This window comes from Eupeodes corollae, chromosome 1 (genome assembly GCF_945859685.1).
Source record: "Eupeodes corollae chromosome 1, idEupCoro1.1, whole genome shotgun sequence".
Lineage (NCBI taxonomy): Eukaryota > Metazoa > Arthropoda > Insecta > Diptera > Syrphidae > Eupeodes > Eupeodes corollae.
The window spans coordinates 40,649,275-40,672,743 of NC_079147.1; the positions used below are offsets into that span (position 1 = coordinate 40,649,275).

At 34.5% G+C, this 23,469-nt stretch overlaps 1 protein-coding gene across 4 annotated transcripts in view; it reads right to left on the reverse strand.

The window, feature by feature from the left end:
• LOC129940483 (protein mesh) overlaps nucleotides 1-23,469 on the reverse strand; it is a 117,815-nt gene that overhangs the window by 68,862 nt on the left and 25,484 nt on the right. For 3 of the 4 annotated variants that reach the window (XM_056048837.1, XM_056048836.1, XM_056048834.1), the window contains exons 2-3: nucleotides 14,956-15,191; nucleotides 14,704-14,891 (exon numbers count right to left, since the gene is read on the reverse strand). In XM_056048837.1, coding sequence (XP_055904812.1) covers nucleotides 14,704-14,891; nucleotides 14,956-15,191 — 424 coding nt within the window. The remainder of the gene's footprint in view (nucleotides 1-14,703; nucleotides 14,892-14,955; nucleotides 15,192-23,469) is intronic. The other variant, XM_056048835.1, reaches the window with a different exon arrangement.

Sequence of the window (23,469 nt, forward strand, 5' to 3'; positions counted from 1 at the left end):
GAAACAGCGGTTAGCAAGAGTTATTCTGCGTTTGATCTCAGCGCTGGTGTTGTTTTGTGCGTTTACAGCGGAGCCTAGGTAGACGAAGTCCTTGACTACCTCAAAGTTACGTCTGTCGATTGTGACGTTTTGACCAAAACGTCGGTGTTGTATGTCCTTTCTAGACGACAGCATGTTCTTTGTTTTGCCCTCATTAACCGTTAAACCCATTTTTGCCGCCTCTGCCTCAATTCTCACAAAAGCCCCATTGACATCACGCTGAGTTCTTCCGATTATGTCAATGTCATCAGCATATGCCAGTAATTGGACAGCCTTTTGAAAGATAGCGCCTCTAGTGTTGGCGTGTGAGCTCTGCACTATTCTTTCAAGTACGATGTTAAAAAAATCGCATAACAGCGCATCACCTTGCCTAAAACCTTTTTTGACATCAAAAGGTTCTGTTAAGTTGTTTCCAACCTTTATGGAGCAGCGTGAATTATCCATGGTCATCCTGCACAAACGGACGAGTTTGGCAGGGATTCCAAAACAAGACATGGCTCTATACAGCTCGTCCCTGTAGATGCTGTCATACGCGGCCTTGAAATCGATGAAAAAATGGTGGGTGTCGATTTGGTGCTCTTGAGTTTTTTCCAGGATCTGCCGTAATGTGAATATTTGATCAACTGTGGACTTTCCTGGTCTAAAACCACACTGATAAGGACCTATCAGGTTGTTGACGATGGGCTTTAGGCGTTCACATATTATGGCAGAGAAGATTTTATAGGCGATGTTAAGTAGACTTATTTCTCTTTAGTTGGTGCAGTTTAGAGGGTCTCCTTTTTTCAGGATCGGGCAAACAATACAGAGGTTCCATTCATCGGGCATGTTTTCTTCCGACCATATCTTACAGATAAGTTGGTGCATGCTCCTAACCAACTTATCTCCAGCTGCTTTAAAGAGCTCGGCATTCAAGCCATCTGCTCCAGTGGATTTATTAGACTTCAACTTAGATATGGCAATCTTTACTTCGTCTAAGTCGGGAGGACGGGATTGTTGGCTTTCGTCGTCTATATCGAATGGGTCATTCTGCCTGACAGCGGGATTCAGTTCTTCGTCGCCGTTATACAGTCTGCAGAAGTGGTCCTTCCATATCCTCAGCATTGACTGCGGTTCCACTATGATGTTTCCACTTTCGTCTTTGCAGCCTTCGGTTCTAGGTTTATGTACCTGTGAATTTCGTTTCACCTGTTCATAAAACTTTCGAACCTCATTCCTGCTTTTATACCTCTCATCATCTTCGACCGCACGCTTCTCATGCCCTCTCTTTTTCCTTCTGAAAAGTCGGCGTTCCTCTTGCCTCTTCTGCTCATAGAGCTCTTGAACAGCTCTCGTCCTTTTATGCAGCGCCGCTTTGCGTGCCTGTTGTTTGGCTGCATTTGCCTGCCGACATTCCTCATCAAACCAGGGGTTCCTTGTTGGTGGCTGTTTGAAACCCAGCACATCAGAGGCGGCTTCTCTGATTGCATCTTGGCAATGTTGCCACTGGTTTTCGACACATTGTGTTGGCGGCAGAGAACTTCGAGAGAGGTCGGAAAAGGATTTGGCGATCTCTGGCGATTGTAGCCGTTCGACGTTGTATCTTCTCCCAGCACCTACCTGTTTTGCCTTGGGTCTGGAAATCCGAAGTGCTACCCTGGCTACAACGAGGTAGTGGTCCAAATCGATGTTAGCTCCTCGGAAAGTTCGTACATCCATAATGCTGGAAGCGTGTCTGGCGTCGATCGGAATATGGGCAATCTGGTTGACGGTAGATTGATCTGGAGAAGTCCAAGTTCCTTTGTGGATGTTGTGGTGTGGAAAACGCGTACTGGCTACCATGACGTTTCGCCCCGCAGCAAAATCTATGAGCCTGAATCCATTGTCGGAAGTGTTGTCGTGCAGGCTGTTTTTCCCGATTATTCCACCAAAGATGTCTTCCCTTCCTAGCTTGGCATTAAAATCGCCAAGGACTATTTTAATATCGTAGCTAGGGCACTGCTCATATGTTTTGTCTAAGAGCTCGAAGAACATATCTTTGGTGTTGTCGTCTTTCTCTTCTGTGGGGGCGTGCGCGCATATCAGGCTTATGTTGCCGAATTTAGCCTTGATGCGTATGGTCATGAGGCGCTCATTGAGGCACCTATAGCTCAAGACTTCTTGCCTAAGTCTGGCTCCAATGACGAATCCGCATCCAAATAAGCGCTGTTGGTTTTCGTGGTAGCAGTCACCATAGTAAATATCGCGGTTTTTCATCCTCTTTTTGCCCGGCCCATCCCATCGTATTTCCTGGATGGCGGTAATATCTGCTTTATATCGTTCTAGGGCCTTCGCTAATTCTTCGGCCGCACGTGGTCTGTTAAGGGACCTAACATTCCACGTGCATTTCCGAAGTTCGTTGTCCTTTATTCGTTTGCGTTGGTTGTCAACAGTAAATCCGTCCGTATCCGAGGCTTGTTGGTGCTTCGCAACTTGGAAAGCTTTTACGTGGCCAGGAAGTCACCCCTACGCATAACCCCCAACCTGGAGGGCCAGATCCTAAGTATAACTCCAAGGATGGGGAGCCGGATAAAACCGCTCCTTACAGGCCTGGGCTCCGAATAAGTCGAAGAAGCTCTATAAGGTGTTCACTAAGTAGTTCAACCTTACTGGAACTGTAGACGCCACCGTTGATTCCATCTCGGGAATTCCTCCGCTGCCGTCTGGATAAGGAGAGCTCCCTTAGTGGAAACACCTCTCCCCACCTCTCTCGTTTATGCTATCATTAAAAATTTCTGTCGTTGAACAAAATTTCCTGATTGAAATCCACTGAAAAATTTTTATTCACAGAAATCCGTCATTGGAATTGTGTGAAATTGGAACACAAATCAGTGGAAAGAATCGTTTCACTTTTGAACAAAAAAGTATCAGCTGTTTAGGAAAATGAATTTCCGTCCGGAAATTAGAAAATACGTTTTTAGGGAAAAATAAATGCGCTATTACACTTTTTTTCTCAAAAAAATTCTTAGTGTGATTTCCGATCGATTAGTATTTAATTTGCATTTGTAATCCACCGTCAAATATCGATTCAAGCATTTGTCTGGATCTAATTCAATGATAGCTATATAACTGGCCCCTTACTCATCCCACTGATTTTTCCGTAGAATTTTCACCCCCTACATAAAATGGTAATTCCGATTTTTCTGTTTCGAACTGTTACCCGTAAATCTGAATGAATATTGCTCGTATTATCACGAGACGGATATAGAATTGTTAAATAAAATCAAATATGAAAAACCCTTCAATTTGTGAGTCAAATAATAAAACTGTGTGTCAAAATACCAACGCTGAAAAGTTTGATTTTTTTTTCTTAAATTTATTCACAAGGGACGAGTATTTCACCACCATGCATTTTAAATTCCCATATTTTTTATCCTAAGCCCTATTTGATCGTGGTTCTGGTTTATAGTAGTTCAGTATGCAAAAATAGAGTTTGAATATTTTTTGTTTGTTGTTAGAAAATGTTTTACTCTTTTTGAGTAAGCAAATCAGATGTTGAAAATGTGTGCTTACATGAATTTTAAAAAATCATCTCCATTCTCCGCCATCACCTCCACATACATACATATGTAATCTGGACAATTTTTATTCCTTGCATATTATGCGTGAAAGTTGAATAATTCCCTGGTTACCTTACAGATTCACTTTACACTCTTTATAGGTACACAATATGGTATCTTGTTATGTTCCTGTATACAGATGTATAAAGGTAAGGTACAGGAAAAATATGGTTTATTTATTCCTATCAAGTACCTACCTAATATTCTTTTCAAAATTTTGATGTCAGACTTTTCGTGTGTTAACTTAAATATTTAAGGATTCAAAAATACAAAAAAAATGTAATAAATTTTAAAGAACACAAGTTAAAAAGCAATACATATTCATGCAAATAATATTCAAAACAAATGACGTCCAAATTTTCACAAGAGAGCAACATTTGATGAGTTAAGATTAAAATTTTGTATTCTCTCATCATTCATACATAAAATCTGTCCATCAAGTTCTAACCAAGGGTTCTATGCATCCATTGAATTACACATTTTACATGTGATATTGGATACCGCTTCATCACTTAGGGATTGAACCCAAGACTTCTACAATGATAGTCTTCCGCAGTAACCATTACGTCACGGGTACTAAGTCTACTAGTTCTAAACTTATAAGGGAGATATGGGGGTAGGAATACTTGGAATTTTTCTTGGTACGTCAAATCCCTTTTTGAATAATGTTCCTAAAAATGCACACAAGGACGAGAGCTGCTCACGAACTCTATAATCAAAACAGGAGAGAGTAACATGTTAGACGGAAAAAGAAAGAGCATAAGAACGCGTGCGGTCAAAGTTGTTGAAAGGTTTAAAAACAGGTAAAACGAAGTTCATAAGTACTTAAACCTTGAACCAAAGGCTGCAAAGACGAAAGTGGAAACAACATAGTAGAACCGCAGTCAATACCAAGAATATGGAAGCAACACTTCTGCAGACTGTAAAACGGTATAAGAAACCGCTGTCAGAATGACGTATTCATTATAGATGAGAAAACCCAATAATCCTGTCTACCCGATCTAGACGAAGTAAAGATTGCAATATCTAAACTGAAGTCTTACAAAGCCGCTAGAGCAAAGCTAGAGATGAATAGAGCATTAACAACAACTACAGAAGAATCAGTATCGCTTATAAAATCTTATTGACAGTACTATGAGAACGTCTAAGGCCCATCGCTAACAACTTGATAGGTCCTAAGAAGTATATTGCCTTAAACCAGGAAAGAATACAGTTGATCAATTATTCACATATCGACAGTTTCTTTAAAAACTCAAGAACATTAAATCATAACCCACATCTTTTCCTGAATTTCAAGGCCCCATATGACAGCATCAACAGAGACAAATTTAAAGAAATTTATGTGCTAAGTTTTGACATCTCTGCCAAACTCTTCAGTTTGTGGTGAATGACCATTGTTAATTCCAAAAAGGTTGGGAACAACTAAACCCAACCTTTCAATGTCAAAAAAAGCTTCATACAAGGTGATGAGCTTTCATGCGATTTTTTAACATCGTGCAGAGATCCCTAATCAACATTAGAGGCACTATATTCAAAAAGTTTGTTCATTTACTGCCAAATGCTGATGACATTGACAAAATCAGAAGAACTCAGCGTGATGTCAATGGGGGTCTTTGTGAATATTGAGGCAGAGGCGGAAAAAATGAGCTTAGCTGTTAATAAGGTCAATACAAAGTAGATGCTCTCATAAAGAAAGGACCTTCAATACCAACGTCTTGGGAAAAACATCTCATCTTGGATGAGCAACTAAGTATATATAAGACTTTAATCGTCTTCTTTCTGCTATACGGTGCAGACTATGACAAAAGCGGATGAAAGCACCTTGCGTAATATCAATAAAAAAAGTTCTTCGTATAGCAGGTGAGCGAAAGAGAAGATTGAACGACGAGCTGTACGGGATGTACAACAACGTAAATTTAAGAAGCAGGATAAAAATCCCACTTCTGAGATGGTTGGGTCACGTTGAGCGCATTGAAGCCAATAGCCTAACCCGGAAAATTTAGAATCCAACCTCATTGGACAGCGCAGTAGAGGAAAACAACGAATCAGTTGGTATGCACAAGTGGAAACTGAACTAAACCAACTTGTTGCACGGAACTAGAGACACCGAGCTAGATAAAGAAGTTTGCTGGGTGAGGCTCGAGTTCACATAGGACTGCAGCACCAGCTTATGTTAGCTCTTATAAGCACTAAAAATGATCCTTATACCATGAATATCATGTAGAGGGTAGAGCTTACGAAAATCAAGGTTCAACAATTCCTCGCCGATCTTTGAGCCATTCCACAAACAACATTAGACCGTAGCAAAAATAAACTGGTAAAAATGTTGTGGCGAATGGATTGCGCTAATAAGCTGTGCTTAATGTTTTTTTTGGGCGGAATTCAAAGATATTAATGTGAACAACAATTTTCAACAAGAAGACTCTACTTGGCATAAAAGCTACGAAACAATCTATGTTTTCGGAAAGGTGATCTCAATTGCAAGACTTTTTTCTTTGTGTCCACTTAAAACATAAGGTACAACCAATGCTTTAAAATCGGTTCAAGGCTTTAAAGTTCGAATACGTGAAACTATTCAGCCACAAATGTGCAAATTGGTCTACAACACTATAGTTTTATGGATTGTAATGGGAAGACGCTTGTCTGGAAAAAGCTACATATTCGTAAGAACGATTACACATTTTTGTTGAATACTTGTCAGAAAAATGATACTAAAATTAAATTTTATCAAAAAAAGTCCAAAATGTTGTTATTTATTAGATCTCAAAGAATTTAACTTAATATTGTATATTTTGTATGTTTTTAATAACTTTCATATTAAAAATATAAACACGTTTTCTGGACTGTGACTGAAATGTGGACTTTCGGTTCATAAATTCTTTGAAAATCATTTAATTAAGAGCATCCTGGATACTTCCAGTTAAGCAACTTAATAATGAAAATTCCTTTACCTTAACAGTTTTAAGTTCTTCCCATTTTCCTCAGTGCCAATAATTAGCTTTGAGACATCGGAAACTTAATTACTATCAACCTAACAAAACAACATCCTCCCCTTATTGCTTTGGTTTGATTTAGGAACCTTTTGTGTTTATCTAAAATTAAACAATATTTTTCCTTCATTATGGGAATTATATTCCTGAGGATACCTTAATTTGATTTCAGGATGCTTAACTTTGGAATTTTGTTATTGACTTCGATATTGTGTAAGAATATTGAGAACATACAAACTTGTAAATTCAATGATTGGTAGCCGTAAATACTTTTTCTATATTGAATGGAAATGGGAATCCTCTTTTCTGCCTTTACTGACTAGGTTTGGGCACACATTAGGTAAGGATAACATTGCAGACTCCAATTTAAGCTTATTTTATAGCCTTTTTATCACTTGATCTACTTTATCCTCGCAATTGTATTATATTCAGAGAGAAAGCTTCATATCGTATTTGTACCAGAACTGTACCTACATAATAAGTACGAATAAGACGATAGATTTGTATGAATTTTATTTTATTCAGAAACACAACACTTTTACCCTTTTTTCATCTTTTCATAAGTTCCCTCAAGGTGTACCAGTTTGTGTGCGGGAGTGATTGTGTCTATTGTCAGGCTTGCCAGATTGGCAAATTGAGCTATCTTTATCGAAGATTACAGCAGCCCAGTCATAATAAAGCTATAAGTAGTTCATTCACAGTTGGGCTATAAGTAGCTCAATCATAATTGGACTGCAAGTAGCTCAATAATGATTGGGCTATAAGTAGCTCAATCATAATTGGACTGCAAGTAGCTCAATAATAATTGGGGTATAAGTAGCTCAATCATAATCGGGCTCAATCGTAATTGGACTATACGTAGCTCAATCATAATTATATTATTAATAGCCCAATCATAATTGGAATATGAGTAGCTTAATCATACTTGAGCTAAACGTAGCTCAATCATAATTGGGCTGTAAGTAGCTCAATCATAATCGGGCTATGAGTAGCTCAAACATAATTGGGCTATACGTAGCTTAATCATAATTGGGCTATACGTGGCTCAATCATAATTAAAGTAGAACAGTCATAAGTATGCTTTAAGTATCTAAATCATTAATGGGCTATAAGCAGCTTAATCATAATTTGAGAAACTTAATCATAATGAAGCGATAAGCTTAATCATAATTTGAGAAACTTAATCATAATGAGGCTATAAGAAGCTCAATCGTGATTCCACTATAAATAGCTCAGTAATAATTGGACTAAAAGTAGCTCAATCATTATTGGGTTGTAGTTGCTCAAGCATAATTGAGCTATAAGTAGCTCAATCATAATTTTAGTAGCTCAATCATTATTATGCTTTAAGCAGTTTAATTAATATTGGGCTATAAATAGTTCAATGATAATTGTGTGCTATAAGTAGCTCAACTCTCATACTGGGCACTATTTTATTCGTCACTAATTCTCAAGTTAAAAGAAATTGTTTTTATTAAAGTTGAGCTATTATTTGGGCTCATCTCTTGTTATCCAATAATGGGCTACTTTTTTAAATTGAGCCATTGAGCGTGATCAAAACATGGCAACCCTGTCTATAGTTTTTGTTTTCTGTTTGAATCGAAAATATTTTCCCAATCTGATGACGTGTAGTGTAGCGAGCATAAACGCTAGAATAACATTGTGTGGGTGCGATGATCGGGTTCGTGTATGCGTGTACTCAAACATATTGATACCGATGGTGATGTTATAGTTGGGTAAATTTTTTGTCCTGAATTCAATTTGCAGTCCTGTGAGTTCTGACAGCGAATTGTATTCATATCGCGCGTTCAATGTCATCTACATAGGTTAGGTATGATGGGCTTAAACTATATACGAATCGACCGCCACCACCGGCTTCGTGCCCGTTTGCACATATAACTTTCAGCCCATATGATGTTGATAAAAGGAAATTGTGCTGGAGTTTATTTGTTTTCCAACAGTTTGTTTGTTTGCTGCAGACATTTTTATTTTGACAGAAGCTGAAGTATAGTTTGATTTTGTTTTGAATTGATTAAAAAAAAAGAAGAAACGAAGTAAAAAAAAAACGGATATCAATCATCCTGCGTATTTGAAATAGAAGTTGATTAGTTTTACGAAAGTAAATAAAATTGAATTAAAATAGTCATTGAATATGTATTATATTTTTGCCAACTTCAATCCACGAAATGTATACACTACAGATTTTGTTTGTCCAATGAAAAATTAAACTTATTTTCAATTCCTGGAAATGCTTACAAAACTTTGAATCAATGGTACTCTATTTAATTTAATAACTATGAATATCTGAAAATGGATTTGAAGGAAAATGAAGGTCACGTTGTTAAATTGAAACACGTTGTTAAGTTGTTTGGTTGCACGTAGGTGTGAAGCAAACAAAAATGTATGAATGAATTAAAGGTTTTTGGAAATTAGAAAGTAGCGCTTAAACGTCGTATATCTACAATGTTAAGACATTAAGCTGGACACATACTAATTTCATAAATGGGAAAGCTATTTCGTTTGTCTGTTTGTTTGTTTGTCCGTCCTGCACATTAAAACGGATAAATATTATTCGAAACGCTTTCCGTTTTTGTTTTCATTATATGCATTGGCATTATTTAAATCGATAATAATTTATAAAAAAAATATTTTTGAATTGTTTAATTTAATGTTTTTGGGAACACTACTTTTTGCACACTTTTTCGACTTCAAATCGTATAGAAAACGTTTCAACGAGTGGTGCTAAGATCTCAACTGATTCAGAATCCTTAAATTTTTTCTTGATATAAATCCAAAAGATCAACTGTGTCATTTTGAATCGAACTGAGCTAGGGAGATTTAAATTAATGAATTCACTCATTTTTTTCCCCTCTTCTTTTTATGGAAAATTCTTTTTTATGGATTTCTTTGTTTTGTGTGTGGTGGATGGAAAAAGATGATTTTATTTTTAAAAAATTAATCCTTTTTATTTTTTGTTTATTACCTAAGATTTTCAAGAGTTATAGAGCTAATTTTTTAAATCCTGTAATAAAATTTTAAATAATGCATTTGTTTTCAGGTACTTTTATTGATAATTATTAAGAATTTATTGATAAGATTTAAGGATAAAACAATTTTGGAATATGTTAGTATAAAGGTAGACAGACGGGTAATTTTATTGGGTTGTCTTTAAGTGTAATAAATATAAGGATTAAAGAGTCTTGAGTGCAGGTACATATTTACTTTTAGGTATAAAAAGATGAAACATTGGACTAAAATAATCAATTAGAATATAAACGAGCGTTCAAACAGTTGCTTTTATTTTTTAAAACAATTTAAAATGGATATTCCGAATGAGGATTTGTTTGAACTTTTTGTCAATGCTAGCACTTGTAATGAGTTTATATCTTTCTGTGGAAAGTGAATACTAACTACCAGATGCAAATGCAGATGAAAATTTTATTACAACTTGATAGAAAATGGAAAGCAGCCGAAAGATCTAGAAATAACTTTAAAAAGAATGCAGAATGGCTTTCCTTATCTCTGCATATCAATACCGGACAAACAGAAGAAGCGGGTGATCTCCAAAATACATAAAGAGGAAGACCAAGGAGGCCAGTCAATCATTGCGCAACATTTACTAAAAAACAAAAACTAATCAAAGCTTCAAAAGGAGATATGTACAGAACATCTCTCTAAAGCTTTGAGTATAAGATAAAATAAGGACCATGAAAAGGGGAAGAGTGATATAATTCAGGCAATATCTTCTGCAAGTCCATTTCGGGTCAAAAGAGTCAAGGTAAGCATTCAAACTCCACAACACAATCCCATAAAATACTCCAATGAGAACGCATTAGCTTTGTTTATGGATTTGGACTCTCAAAAGAAAAATATAAAATCCTTAAAACTTCGTTAAGACATCACAACATAGACGTCTTGCCATCCTACAATATGATTACAGTTGTGAAAAAAGAAGCAATTCCCGAGAACTGCAAATTCACGGAAATATTAGCTAGAGTGAAGCTTCAAAACATGATGGATCATACAGCAATGCGGCTAATAGAAAGCAAAACGGAGGATCAAATAATTGCACTTCCAAGAAGTCTAACGTTACGGAGTAAATGGGGCTGCGATGGATCATCTGGATAAAGCGCCTACAAGCAAATAATAAATACAACAGATGGTGAACAGACGTACACATGTTCATGGCATCAGTTGTCCCACTTCGACTTAATAATACAAAAGGTGAACATTAGAGGAACAATCGCCCATCATCAGTTCATTACTGTCGGTCTATTATGTTCCAATATGTTAAAGAGACTAGTAGCACCATAAATACCACAGTCAATAATATTAAAAGTCAAATAGTTGATATTCAACCAACAATATATAAACTTAATGAAGAAAAAACTATGACTGTGAATCACGAGTTCTTTTTAACTATGAAAGACGGAAGAATATTAAACAAATTAACGTAAACAAAGTCTACGCGGTCATGCACGATATACAAAAGGAGGCAAAAGAACTTCAATAAAGATGAATCAATTGGGAAGAACATGGAATTTAGTTTGAAACTTGCGTATACTCTTCCACAAGAAAGAGAAGGTTCTGATAAATCGATTGGGACCAAGGAGGCGGAAAAAATATGATCGTGGCATTGATGTGGACAAACCAAAGCAAGGGTTTGGAAACACTTATGACGGAAACACTGCAAGAAGATTTTTAGAACAGTCAGAAGCCACCTCTCGTATAACTGGAGTCAATGGAGAAGTTATAATGAGGCTCAAATTACTATTGAACGTTTTGAACTGCAGAGAAGTAGTGAATACAGTTAAATTTGGGGAGTATACTAAGAAAACGGCAGAGCTTTTAAAACAAAAGTATCCTGAAAAACTACTCACACCTACTCTACACAAAATATTGGTTCATACATCATAGTCAAAATATTATTGAATATCAATCACTACCACTTGGAGAACTGTCAGAAGAAGCCCAGGAATGCAAAAATAAAAACTACAAGAAGTATCGATATCAGAATACGTGTGAAATTTCAAAGACTCGAGAGAATGGGGACCTATTAAACATGCTTGCAACCTTTTCGGATCCACTTATTTCTTCCTTGACGCATGTGAGAAGCCAAAAAGGTCTAAAAGAACGATACTCTCCAGAAATGATGAGTTTATTCCACATTTAGCCGGACTTAGATGATAGTTTTCAATAAATTTAGTGTTTATATATTAATATGTTTTGTCTTTATTTCTTTTTACACTGTTTGACTTTTGATATAGCACCAAAATACATCATGTATTCTTGAATAGTGAAAAATAAAAAAAATGCCTTTAAATTAAAAAAAAAAATACTTGTTTTCCCACTTTTTCAGTCGAATTGGTCCTTTTTCTTTTTGCTCTACTATTTCAATTCACTTAGATTGCTTAAAAAATTCATTTTGACGATTGCATATTAATACAGCATGTTTATCACCTTTGTTAAAACTTCTTATTTTAACACAAATTTCTGAAACACTCTGTAAACAGTTTTTTTTTAAAGTCACCATTTTTATAGCCTTGAAGATTTTCTTCAAGATACAAAAATTTAAGCACTAACTTTATTCGTTTAGAAAATATGATTGTTCCAACCAAAAAAGTCCACTGTTCGCCGGTAACACTTACAATAAGTTAAGACATAAGCAAACGAAACTATGCTAAAACCCAATTCCGAATGTCACACGTCACACTAATTTTTTCTAAATTCTAATTTTTGAACAATTTTGTCTGCACTTAAATAAAGAGAAAGTAAGGAATAGGATTAAAAAGTAAATTTTAGTTTTAAATGTGTATGAAAATTGCAATGAGTCGGTAATATTGAACCTAGTAAAGAATTCCACATTCGTGTAGTTCAGCTAAAAAAAGAAACTCTTTGCTTAACAGCACGCCTGAAATTGGCATACGTAAACTGATGAGCATTTTTCACGAAGTTCAGCTATTAATTTCGCTTATTGAAATGTGAAGTGAATACTTCTTTGACTCACACAAATATATGATACTTTTAGTTTGTATTTTTTGACAAAGTAAGAGAGTTTTTCACTTAAATATTATGAGAACCAAAAGAAAAAGATGTTGACTTCAATTCTAAAGAAAAGTTTATCATGCCCATTATTTTTCAAATGACAACAATGAAAACTAATTTCGGTGTTCTCTAGAACTGTTCTACAACGAAGCCACATTATATTTTCGCTTATTAAATTTATTACTTGTGCTATTGAATTTGTATATTTTAAAAGTTTTGCTGCCTTAAAATCAGTTTTAAGAACAAAATTAACTTTTCTACAACAGTGTCCTTAACATAGTTTTTCTACATTATTTTAGCTAAAAATTAACTAACTTCATTGCTATTGTTAATTTTAAAATTTCTAATTAATTAAAATTTTAAATTATGCTCTAAACATTAACAGAATACTAATCTCTGGTCTACAATATATGACAAAACCATTTCTAAATTGTATCAATTTTAATTAATTGACTATACATTTTTAAATTTAAAACTATTTTGTGGGAAATGAATAATTAAAAAAAAATTGGCACATTTCAATATTATAAACAAAGTATAATTGGCAAAACATATCCAAAAATAAAATCTATAAAAGTTCAAGTAATTATTCCTAGAATTAAAACCAATTTATTTTAAGCCAAATTCAATAGGCACAAGGACATTAAAAGTTAGTTTGAAAAAAATTCAAAAATATCAACTTCACAGTTTTATGTCAAAATGTGATATCTCTGTTTCATATACATACTCCAAAACACACGCTCAAATTCCTCTTCCTTTATCTTTTAAAATGACATGTTTTAGTATTTTTCAATATACATAGATATATTTGTAATTTGAATCAATGTTCAGTTCTGAGGAAACCCACATTGCACTCAAGTCGAAAACCGAACTTGTCGCAATGCAAATAATCTGATAACTTGCTATATGCAAATTCACTTTCCGTCCTTTATACAAGTCAAGTTCTTTGTTCCTTCCTTGACATGATACTATTTTGGTTGTACGAAAAGTACATACATGTGTATATCTCGTATTTGTGACTGTATGGATTTGACCATGTTATAAATTTACATAGTTTTTGGTATTTTATTAAAAACATATTTCCCTATCGTTTTCAACAAACTAAAAGAAAGAAGCAGAATAAAAGGAATTGAAGTGATGGACGTTTTTGCTGAGTCTGATGTCTCAAAATTCTGAATTCATATGTCCAAAAAAGGATAAAGGATATTTGCAGGATATAGTTATGCTTATATAGATTTGTCGTTGTCATAGTCAGTCTTGTAGTTTTGAGGATAGAGTTATGTCCATAGGTACCTAAACACAAAAGTCAAATACAGAGTTTAGTTTGCTAATATGATGATGACCAGTTTGTTGTAGATAGGTATATCCTGCCATACGCTTTACAAATAGTTGCCATCATCGCAACACACAACACGACACAGAAACACCATAAATTTTCGTCCTGCTGGATTTGGTGGTCAATTATGGCTAACTAAAAGGGAGAAACCACAAAGTTAGCTTCGTTTTATATATGTATATGCCTTATATTTTGGATGCGAGCGTGGCGAGTGTGATGATGGTGATTTGTTTGTGGTTTTAAGGATATACTCGTATATTCAGTTTTCGGTTCACAACGAATCGAAAAACAAACTTTATCGTCCTGTCCTGACATTGAACCACCATTACACTATCCGTTGTTACTTCACTATCCACCAGCATCAACAGCCAGAAGCAGAAACAGCATCATGGATGTGCGGACATGGACATTGAACACTGGACAGGACATGGACCTTATGTGGACATTACTGGATGTTATGGGTAATGTGCAAAAACTGTTTAAAGAGTTACACATTAGAACTGATTGTAAAATACCAACATGGGTGGTTAATTTGGTTTATTTGAGAACTGACAGTAAACGAAATACTTTGTAAATAATAAGGTCAACCTCAATATCTGGTTGCAATTGCAATTGCTACGAATTTCGATATACAATTTTATATCCACAAAACATTGGATTTAAATATCGAACGAGATTTTAGTAAATTATAAATTAATAAACAAATAGCAGAACTTACCTAAAATAAACACCAGGTGCACGTTGATCAATGTCAGTTGAGTAAATACGTCCCACTCGACATTTGGAGAACCAAGGAGCCATAAACGAGGGATCATTCTTCTTTGGCCAATCCTTCACGGGAAACACTAAAGGATACGTATAATATTCAGGAGGATCAGAAAATTCCAAGTAACCATTCATTGAGACCTAAAATTTCAAAACTTTTAAAAAACAAATTCAATTAAAAAAAAAAAATACTATTTTCTTATACCCTCGTGTAATTAAAACGAAAACCAAAAAATGGCAATTGGAAATTTAAGTTCTTGTGTAATTGTGGCATCGATGCATGAATATCAGATTGATAATCTCCACGTCCACCATTTCTATCCTGATCGAAGAACCAATAGAAAAATTGACTACGAATTTCTTGAAGTCTCTGGGGGCTAATAACATAGCCATTGTTTGCATGGGAGGCAATATCCGGTGGAGCCATCCTGTTATTGGGATCTGGAAAAAAGATAAGAGCACATGAAAATATAGAGTACTGAGAAAAATCAATCAATATTGTATACATATGTTAATCTTCTTAAAAGGCTTAGAATTCTAAATGTAATTTCTTATAGTAAGTTGTTATCCTCTTCAATTATTTATGATTTCAATATGTAGGCGGGTTTATAAGGTACTCATTAGCATAGACGATTTGGATAGAAGTTGATATATGGAAATTTGTACTCAATTATTACAAAGAGAAAATGATATACGTACACATATGCTCAATCAAAATAATTTCAATTAGCATTTGAGAGTAAATAGCAATTTGTTAAAAGCTCTGTTTCGACAATAATTCTATTTTGAGTTCAATTAAAATAATAGAATTTTTGAGGAGTTGGAAAAAGTGTTGCATAAATTGAAGTTGGTATGACTTTGGTAGAGGTTGGTAAAAATTATGATAAGAGTCCTCGATACTTTGTTAATTAACTGTTTTTCTTTAAAAATGTATGCAATTCGATCAAAATATGTTATGAAAATCAGTCTAAGGTAACTGGTTAAAAATTTGGCAATATCGTTATCCAAAGCAGTAAATGTACGCCAAATGAAAAGAACTGTGTTGATTCAAAATGTTATCGAACTTCAAATGTTACTTAAGACCCAGGTTTTTGTCAGTTTTACAAAACATACAAAACAAAGGGTGGCAATGAGTTTTAAAATGAATTGTTTTTAAAGAATCTGGCAAAATGTTGCCTATTTCACCTTTCACGCTTTCAAAGCTACTTTTGAAAAGTTTTTATTTCCTGATCCACAAAGCTCCACATTCCGTTGAGACCTAGAGTCTAGTGACTTACGAGTTTCATTTCAACAATTCCTGTGTAAGAGTCATGTCAAGAACGAAGGGGACCTAAAGTTTTAAGCCGAATCCGAAAGGCTAATTTGAAAAAGCACTATTCATGACACGAACTACTCATCGAGGATGAGTAGTTCGTGCAAGATTCCTAGCAAGAAGCAGTATTAAGGTGACATATGCAAGAATTGGACCCATTTTATCTTATCGATAGCTTAAAAGCAATAAAATTAAGGGTCTTCAGCTGTAGCCTCGATAGCAAAGGTAAGAAAAAACACTAAGAGCGACCAAATGGGTTTCGACTCACTTCTAACTTCAGAACTAATAAAGTTAAAAAGTTCAAAATTTCATTAACATTTCTTTTAAATGCTTTTTTAATAGCTATAACTTCAAACAAAATTTGGCAATAGCAAATATCCGTTATTATTATGAATTGCTATGATATCACACTGATTAAATTAATTAGTACTAAACATATTTTTAAATTTATAACTTTTCAGATACAATTGTCTTTAAAGTATAAACAACAATAACTTTTTCCACATTTCGGGCGGTATCTCAGTTATAACTTCAGTAATTTTGGTTTATAATACTTTACGTCTAGCGGCTTCGAGTTCGTCGCCCCACAGAAAAATCTAAAGATGTCAAGTAGATGGCCAACAGACGCAACCAAAAAAGTGAAACTAAGCGATGAGTAAACTTCACACGCAATGCTGTCATAATTAGACAGATTATGTGGCTTGTTACCTTATCTTGTTCAGAAAACAAATGGTCTCTTAAAAGAACTTAAACTGTCGCCAACCGGTGAATAGGAGATTAGGATTCGTTCAATTGTTGCAAACGTATGCCGGTAAATTGATTGACACTTTTACCTGCAGTAGCAAATCTTCAACAGAAGCGCTACTAACTTGAAAATATGCCTCCTCTTTATCAGGCACAAAATTAGACTCTTTTGGAATAGTTTTGGGAATCAAAATTTTGAGCCTTACTTTAAGTATTTTTTTTTTCATTTAAACGGAAACTCTAAAATTTAACAGAACTATTAATTTTGTTTGTTAGTTTAGTTTTGAATCTGATAATGTGAATTTTTTCTGCAACCATTAATTCGCGTATTCACATAGGTTCTCGGAGAAATTTGAAGTTTGAAGTGGGGTTAGGGGATGTTGTATATACTGCTCCTGTTGGTATTAAGTGACGCTCTGTACGGAGCTTTGTAAGATAGAAATGGATAAATTCTATGGACTTTGCAATCTTACCTCAAATATCTGCACTTCATGGACTATAAGTGCTTATTCTTTCATGAGATTATGGGCTTCTATGGAAGGACAACAAAGATGGAAAAAGAATTAAAAAGTATAAGACTGAAATGTACCTGGGTAACTGAACTGTATATAAACAGCCATATCAGCAAAACAAAAGCGTTTGGAATGTTGCACAAATTGTGGAGAAACAACTCTTTGCGCCGGCTCCAATGTTGAATTCTTGATTCCGTATCTCCAATGCTCGGTTAAATATGAGAATATGTAAAAAACCCACAGACATTATGATACGAAGCTAAAAGTTGCCGTGGTTTGTCCCTACTCTTCAAAAAGGTGACAACGGGCGTTCCGGCCAAGTGAAGCAATGGAACTCGCTCACACAAGAGGTCAGACATGTAGGTCAGCCTAAAAATCTTCACAACTCGATAGATGTAAGATATATTGTACAAGATTGCGCGTAGGAGTAGTGGGGGGCCATAGGCATAATAAATCCGAGGACCCAGGTAAAAAAGTTTGTTAAACTATATGTATCTCTAGTGAACATTTACAATTTTCTTCCAAAAGAATTTTCAATAACGTTTTAAAATACTCGTACCATTCACATTATTGACACTCAAATATCTTAAACCTGGATTGATTCGAATTCAAACATTTGGTCTTCATTGAGTCAAAGCGTTTTTTTATTTGTCGTAAGATGCGGTTTAAATGTTTGTTTTCAGTTATAAAAATGTTTTTCAAAGATGCTGAAGTAGTTTAAGTTTAAACACCAGTAAATAGTTTCAGCAGACTAAGGTTATTTCATATAAAATGGTAACTTTTCTGTGACACAATTCCGTAAAGGATAGTTGATACTCAAATCAAAAAAAAAAAAATTTGGTCATAATATAAGTTCAATTAAAAAAATAGTTTTACTCGAAATGACTGATCTTAGATTTATTGAAAGCCTTTAAACGTTGTGGCCATCAAACGATAGTGGCACGCTCTGTTTCTGTTGATATCTCCTCTATCGACAAAATTGTAAAATTCCTGTTCGAAATCTTCGAGATACGCTCTCCAATTCTGAACACAAAAAATAAACTTAGGGATTCAAATATGGACCTACTATTTTGATCCTAAAGCAATTTTGTGTTGTCTTGGCTGTGTCTGTCTTACAAGAATCTTGTGAAGAATTCTTGAAGAACAATTCTATCTCCAAAATGGTATTTTGTTAAATAATTTACCAAACCCTCAACCACATTTCTTCCCACAACTTTCGTTATGTGTAACTTTCGATCACACCATTACAGAAGAGATGGTGATGGTTAATTTTGACCCTTAGAATGATAGTTTTAGGTTGGTATGATAATGGCGCATAAATTGTATCGTTTTCTTTGTTTTAAACTTCTTCAACGTTAAACATCTTTTGATTAAAAAAAGAATTATTTAAAAGTCATTTCACCCGTGCCACAGTAAAAGCTCTTTGACTCTTTTCACTTTTACTTTTTGGAGTCGAGGTGTTTAAATATGATCCGTAGACCGCCGATAGTTTTCTTTGTTCAGATGATCTCTAATCGGTATCAAAATGGATCTGGTGAATAGATGCAATCCGAATCTGCTTACATTATCTTTCTATTCCGAAGTGGTTTTATTGATATTCGTTCCAGAGCTGCTTTCAAAAGCGTTCAAATGTAGACAACGAGAGGACAACTACTCTTTGGGCTAGTCATCTTCTCTTGAGGATATAGAAAACTGGAAAATAACACAATTAACGAAAAACAACGCAGTTTCCAGTGATTTTTAAAACGAGAACCTTTTGCCAGAAATCATTCCTTACCAATGTTAGGAATTATTGCGATTCCATTTTTTTCAGCGCCCCAGTTAGTGGTAACAATTGCAAAACTGAAACCAAATTTCCATTTATTTTTTGTTTTCTAATGTAAATATTTAGAAAAATAAGATAACCAATTTTTATCAAATGAATAATTTTACCAACAAGGTATTGAAGTTTTGTAACAGAATTTATGGCACGACTACGTACACTCACTTTAAATGCTGAAAGAATTGAATGCTCTCAGTTTAAAAACGACAACGTAAATCACTAAATTATTTTAGGTTTTTAAGATATACAGCCAGGTACAATGGCGGACCCAGAAGGTGGTCGGAGGGGTCATGACCCCCTTGGGAGATAATTTGTTTGTATTTTTGTAAGAATTCCCTTCAATTCAAAACTAACCGTATTGAGTCAATAGATTTATATGAAAACAAAATTTGTGTATTACTTTCTAAACTTTGTTGCAAAAAGGGCTACTTTTGACTGGGGGCTGGACCAAGTACATAATATGAATCTGACATTCAGCACTATTCCAGAAACTTAGCACAAGTTCATCAAATTTTGATTTTAGAATTTAGAAGATTTAGGTTGGGTCATATGAGCCCTAAAGCTTATGCAGTTAAGTTGTGAATGTAAAGATTTGTAATTTATTTAACGACATTCACCAAAAAGTGGTTTGTTGTAAAAAACATTTAAAAATTTTGTAACTTGAGTAATGCTTTAAATTATTTTCATTAAATGTGTTTCCAAGAAAAAATAGCAAAGATTCAGGTTTTTAAGAAGAAACCTTGAGTAAGAGATCTTCAATTTTATATTAAGTTCCCTTTTAGTTCCATCTTATTTTTCTTATGCACACATAGAAACTATGTATATGGCAAGTATTACATTCGTACAAAATTTCGAATCAAACATGACAGTAGGATGTTAGAAAAGTCAAAAAAAATTGGGTCGCCCATTCCATCCGTCTGTCTGTCTGACCTGGCCCCTAAAGCATAATCCATCGTGCTGACTGAAACTAAGTCGATTAGCTTAAAGCATTTTTTTATCATGTGTCAATACTAATTTTTTTCTTAATTCTGCTTCTTTTTACAAGAAAATCATATTTTGGTACTGCTCCCCTCATAAAGCCGTTATTTTGTTTTCAAATTTTCTCAAGAACTTAATCAGATTTCATTAATATTATCTTTCAATGCAAGCTCTTTCAAAATTGATTTTCTGTTGAATAAAACTTTTAAGGTCGTAATAAATTAAAGAAATCTACATTTTGAAGGGAATTTGCTTTAGATGATTTACCACGGAGATTTAAACACGAATTTTAAGAATATAAATGTCCCAAAAACAGCAAGAGTGACACTTTTGTTTACCTAATGGCCAATTGAAAAACAAAATGCACGTTTCATATCTATTAATATAAAATCTTTGAATCTCTTGAGAACTGAAGTGAAAAGAGATTCTGAAACGTGTAATTTGTGTTTGCCAAAAGTTTCTTCGCAGCTTATTTGATTACATTCGTTTTTATTTTACATTCAAAGAAATTATGTACCTACTTAAATTTTATAAATTTGTTGACCCCTTTAAGATGAATCTTCAGCTCCAATCTACAAGTAAGCAGACTGGTAGCGATAGTAATAATAGATTGCCGAAAATGGAGTCCGAAAAAACTACGTCAGAAAAATTCAAACAAATTCTTGATATCAGATTCTTTCTCATTTTCTCGGTTTTTGAATTTCTGTAGCGTTTACGGCATTAGTATAAATGACAACAAAAAAGAATATATTTTCTTTTGGAAGAAAGCTAAGTTTCAAAACAATTTCTTCATGACAACAATAAAACCCCTCTAGGCTATTGTGTTTTGCTCTTAAATATGGAATATTTAGAAAGCTGTTAGAATCTTGAAATGCTTTCATATGAGGAAAGTCTACTAAATTCAATTCCTTGCAGGACAATATCGTTCTAAAGTTGTCACTTTAGCCCTTGAAATGTGTACATTTTTAAATGTTCATTGCGGTATGTAAAAACTCGTATACCCCCTGATTAAAAATCTGGATCCGCCCTTGATCGAATCAAAATGTTTTCGAACTGTTTCTTCAATTTCAAAACTTCGAATACCTTTTGAAATCATTTTTAGTGAAATTAAAACCACTGACATAGTCAATAAACAAGTTTGTCCAGAAATAAAAGTTGCTTTTTTTATTGTGTTGTGTAGTTTCGGGAATCCAAATACGATGACAGTAGACAATTATTAGTCTTGTCTGGAAAGGTTTTGGAAGAAGCTTGTTCCTCTCGAAATTATTGAAATGAAATGAATGACCTTTGACGTTTTAAATGATTTTTGTTCGTTTTCTCAAATATGTATCTAAAAGCTCCAACTTTCCACATTTAAATTAATAACCAATTTCCGTTCTATATCTTTTAGGCAATTGAACTCAAATTATTGAAAAATCGTATAAATCGAAACGTAAAACACCAATACTCGCACTATTTCGACTTCAAAAGCATTTCTGATAATATTTTAAAATTTGGAAAAATCACACAAGTTTTGTAAATTCATGATTATAATAAATATTATTTTTCATGATAGTTTTTTTAAATCTTTTAGCCTTAATATATCGTTTATAATATATTCGGTTAGAAAAAACGTTTAATTTTTTCGACAAATGTATTACTATCAGACGAGAACAGTAATAATAGGAAGTAATTTCATTCAGTCCGATTTAAAAACTATGACATTTCCTTTCGTTTCAAATCAAATATTTTTTTTAGAAAGACGTCGTCGTTCATATCTCAACAATTAGCTCCACAATCTTTCTTTGACGAAAAATAACGTTTTTGACATCTTGTAAAATGTTTGGAAAAATCGAAGATTTTTTTTTAAATAAAAACCTAATGAATAACTCTACTAAAAGTTGACGAAACTTGACTCAAAATTTGGCAGAAATTAAGCTTTTGAATTATCTTATATCGGGTGATTTTTTTGAGGTTAGGATTTTCATGCATTAGTATTTGACAGATCACGCGGGATTTCAGACATGGTGTCAAAGAGAAAGATGCTCAGTTTGCTTTGACATTTCATCATGAATAGACTTGCTAACGAGCAACGCTTGCAAATTATTGAATTTTATTACCAAAATCAGTGTTCGGTTCGAAATGTGTTTCGCGCTTTACGTCCGATTTATGGTCTACATAATCGACCAAGTGAGCAAACAATTAATGCGATTGTGACCAAGTTTCGCACTCAGTTTACTTTATTGGACATTGAACCAACCACACGAATGCGTACAGTGCGTACAGAAGAGAATATTGCGTCTGTTTCTGAGAGTGTTGCTGAAGACCATGAAATGTCGATTCGTCGCCGTTCGCAGCAATTGGGTTTGTGTTGTTCGACCACATGGAAGATTTTACGCAAAGATCTTGGTGTAAAACCGTATAAAATACAGCTCGTGCAAAAACTGAAGCCGAACGATCTGCCACAACGTCGAATTTTCAGTGAATGGGCCCTAGAAAAGTTGGCAGAAAATCCGCTTTTTTATCGACAAATTTTGTTCAGCGATGAGGCTCATTTCTGGTTGAATGGCTACGTAAATAAGCAAAATTGCCGCATTTGGAGTGAAGAGCAACCAGAAGCCGTTCAAGAACTGCCCATGCATCCCGAAAAATGCACTCTTTGGTGTGGTTTGTACGCTGGTGGAATCATTGGACCGTATTTTTTCAAAGATGTTGTTGGACGCAACGTTACGGTGAATGGCGATCGCTATCGTTCAATGCTAACAAACTTTTTGTTGCCAAAAATGGAAGAACTGAACTTGGTTGACATGTGGTTTCAACAAGATGGCGCTGCATGCCACACAGCTCGCGATTCTATGGCCATTTTGAGGGAAAACTTCGGAGAACAATTCATCTCAAGGAATGGACCGGTAAGTTGGCCACCAAGATCATGCGATTTGACACCTTAAGACTATTTTTTGTGGGGCTACGTCAAGTCTAAAGTCTACACAAATAAGCCAGCAACTATTCCAGCTTTGGAAGACAACATTTCCGAAGAAATTTGGGCTATTCCGGCCGAAATGCTCGAAAAAGTTACCCAAAATTGGACTATCCGCATGGACCACTTAAGACGCAGCCGCGGTCAACATTTACATGAAATTATCTTCAAAAAATAAATGTCATTTTGCAAATTTTATGCATTTTTTTTTTTTAAAGTTCTCAAGCTCTTAAAAAATCACCGTTTACTATAAAAAATATTGTTTTTAACATTTACTAAAACTTTCATACATTTCAAATATCCAATTGTCAGTTTTTTGTATGCAAAAATACCAATCTACAAAGATAACAAGCAAATTTGGTAAAAACTGATGTTGGATTGGAATATTTCGAGAA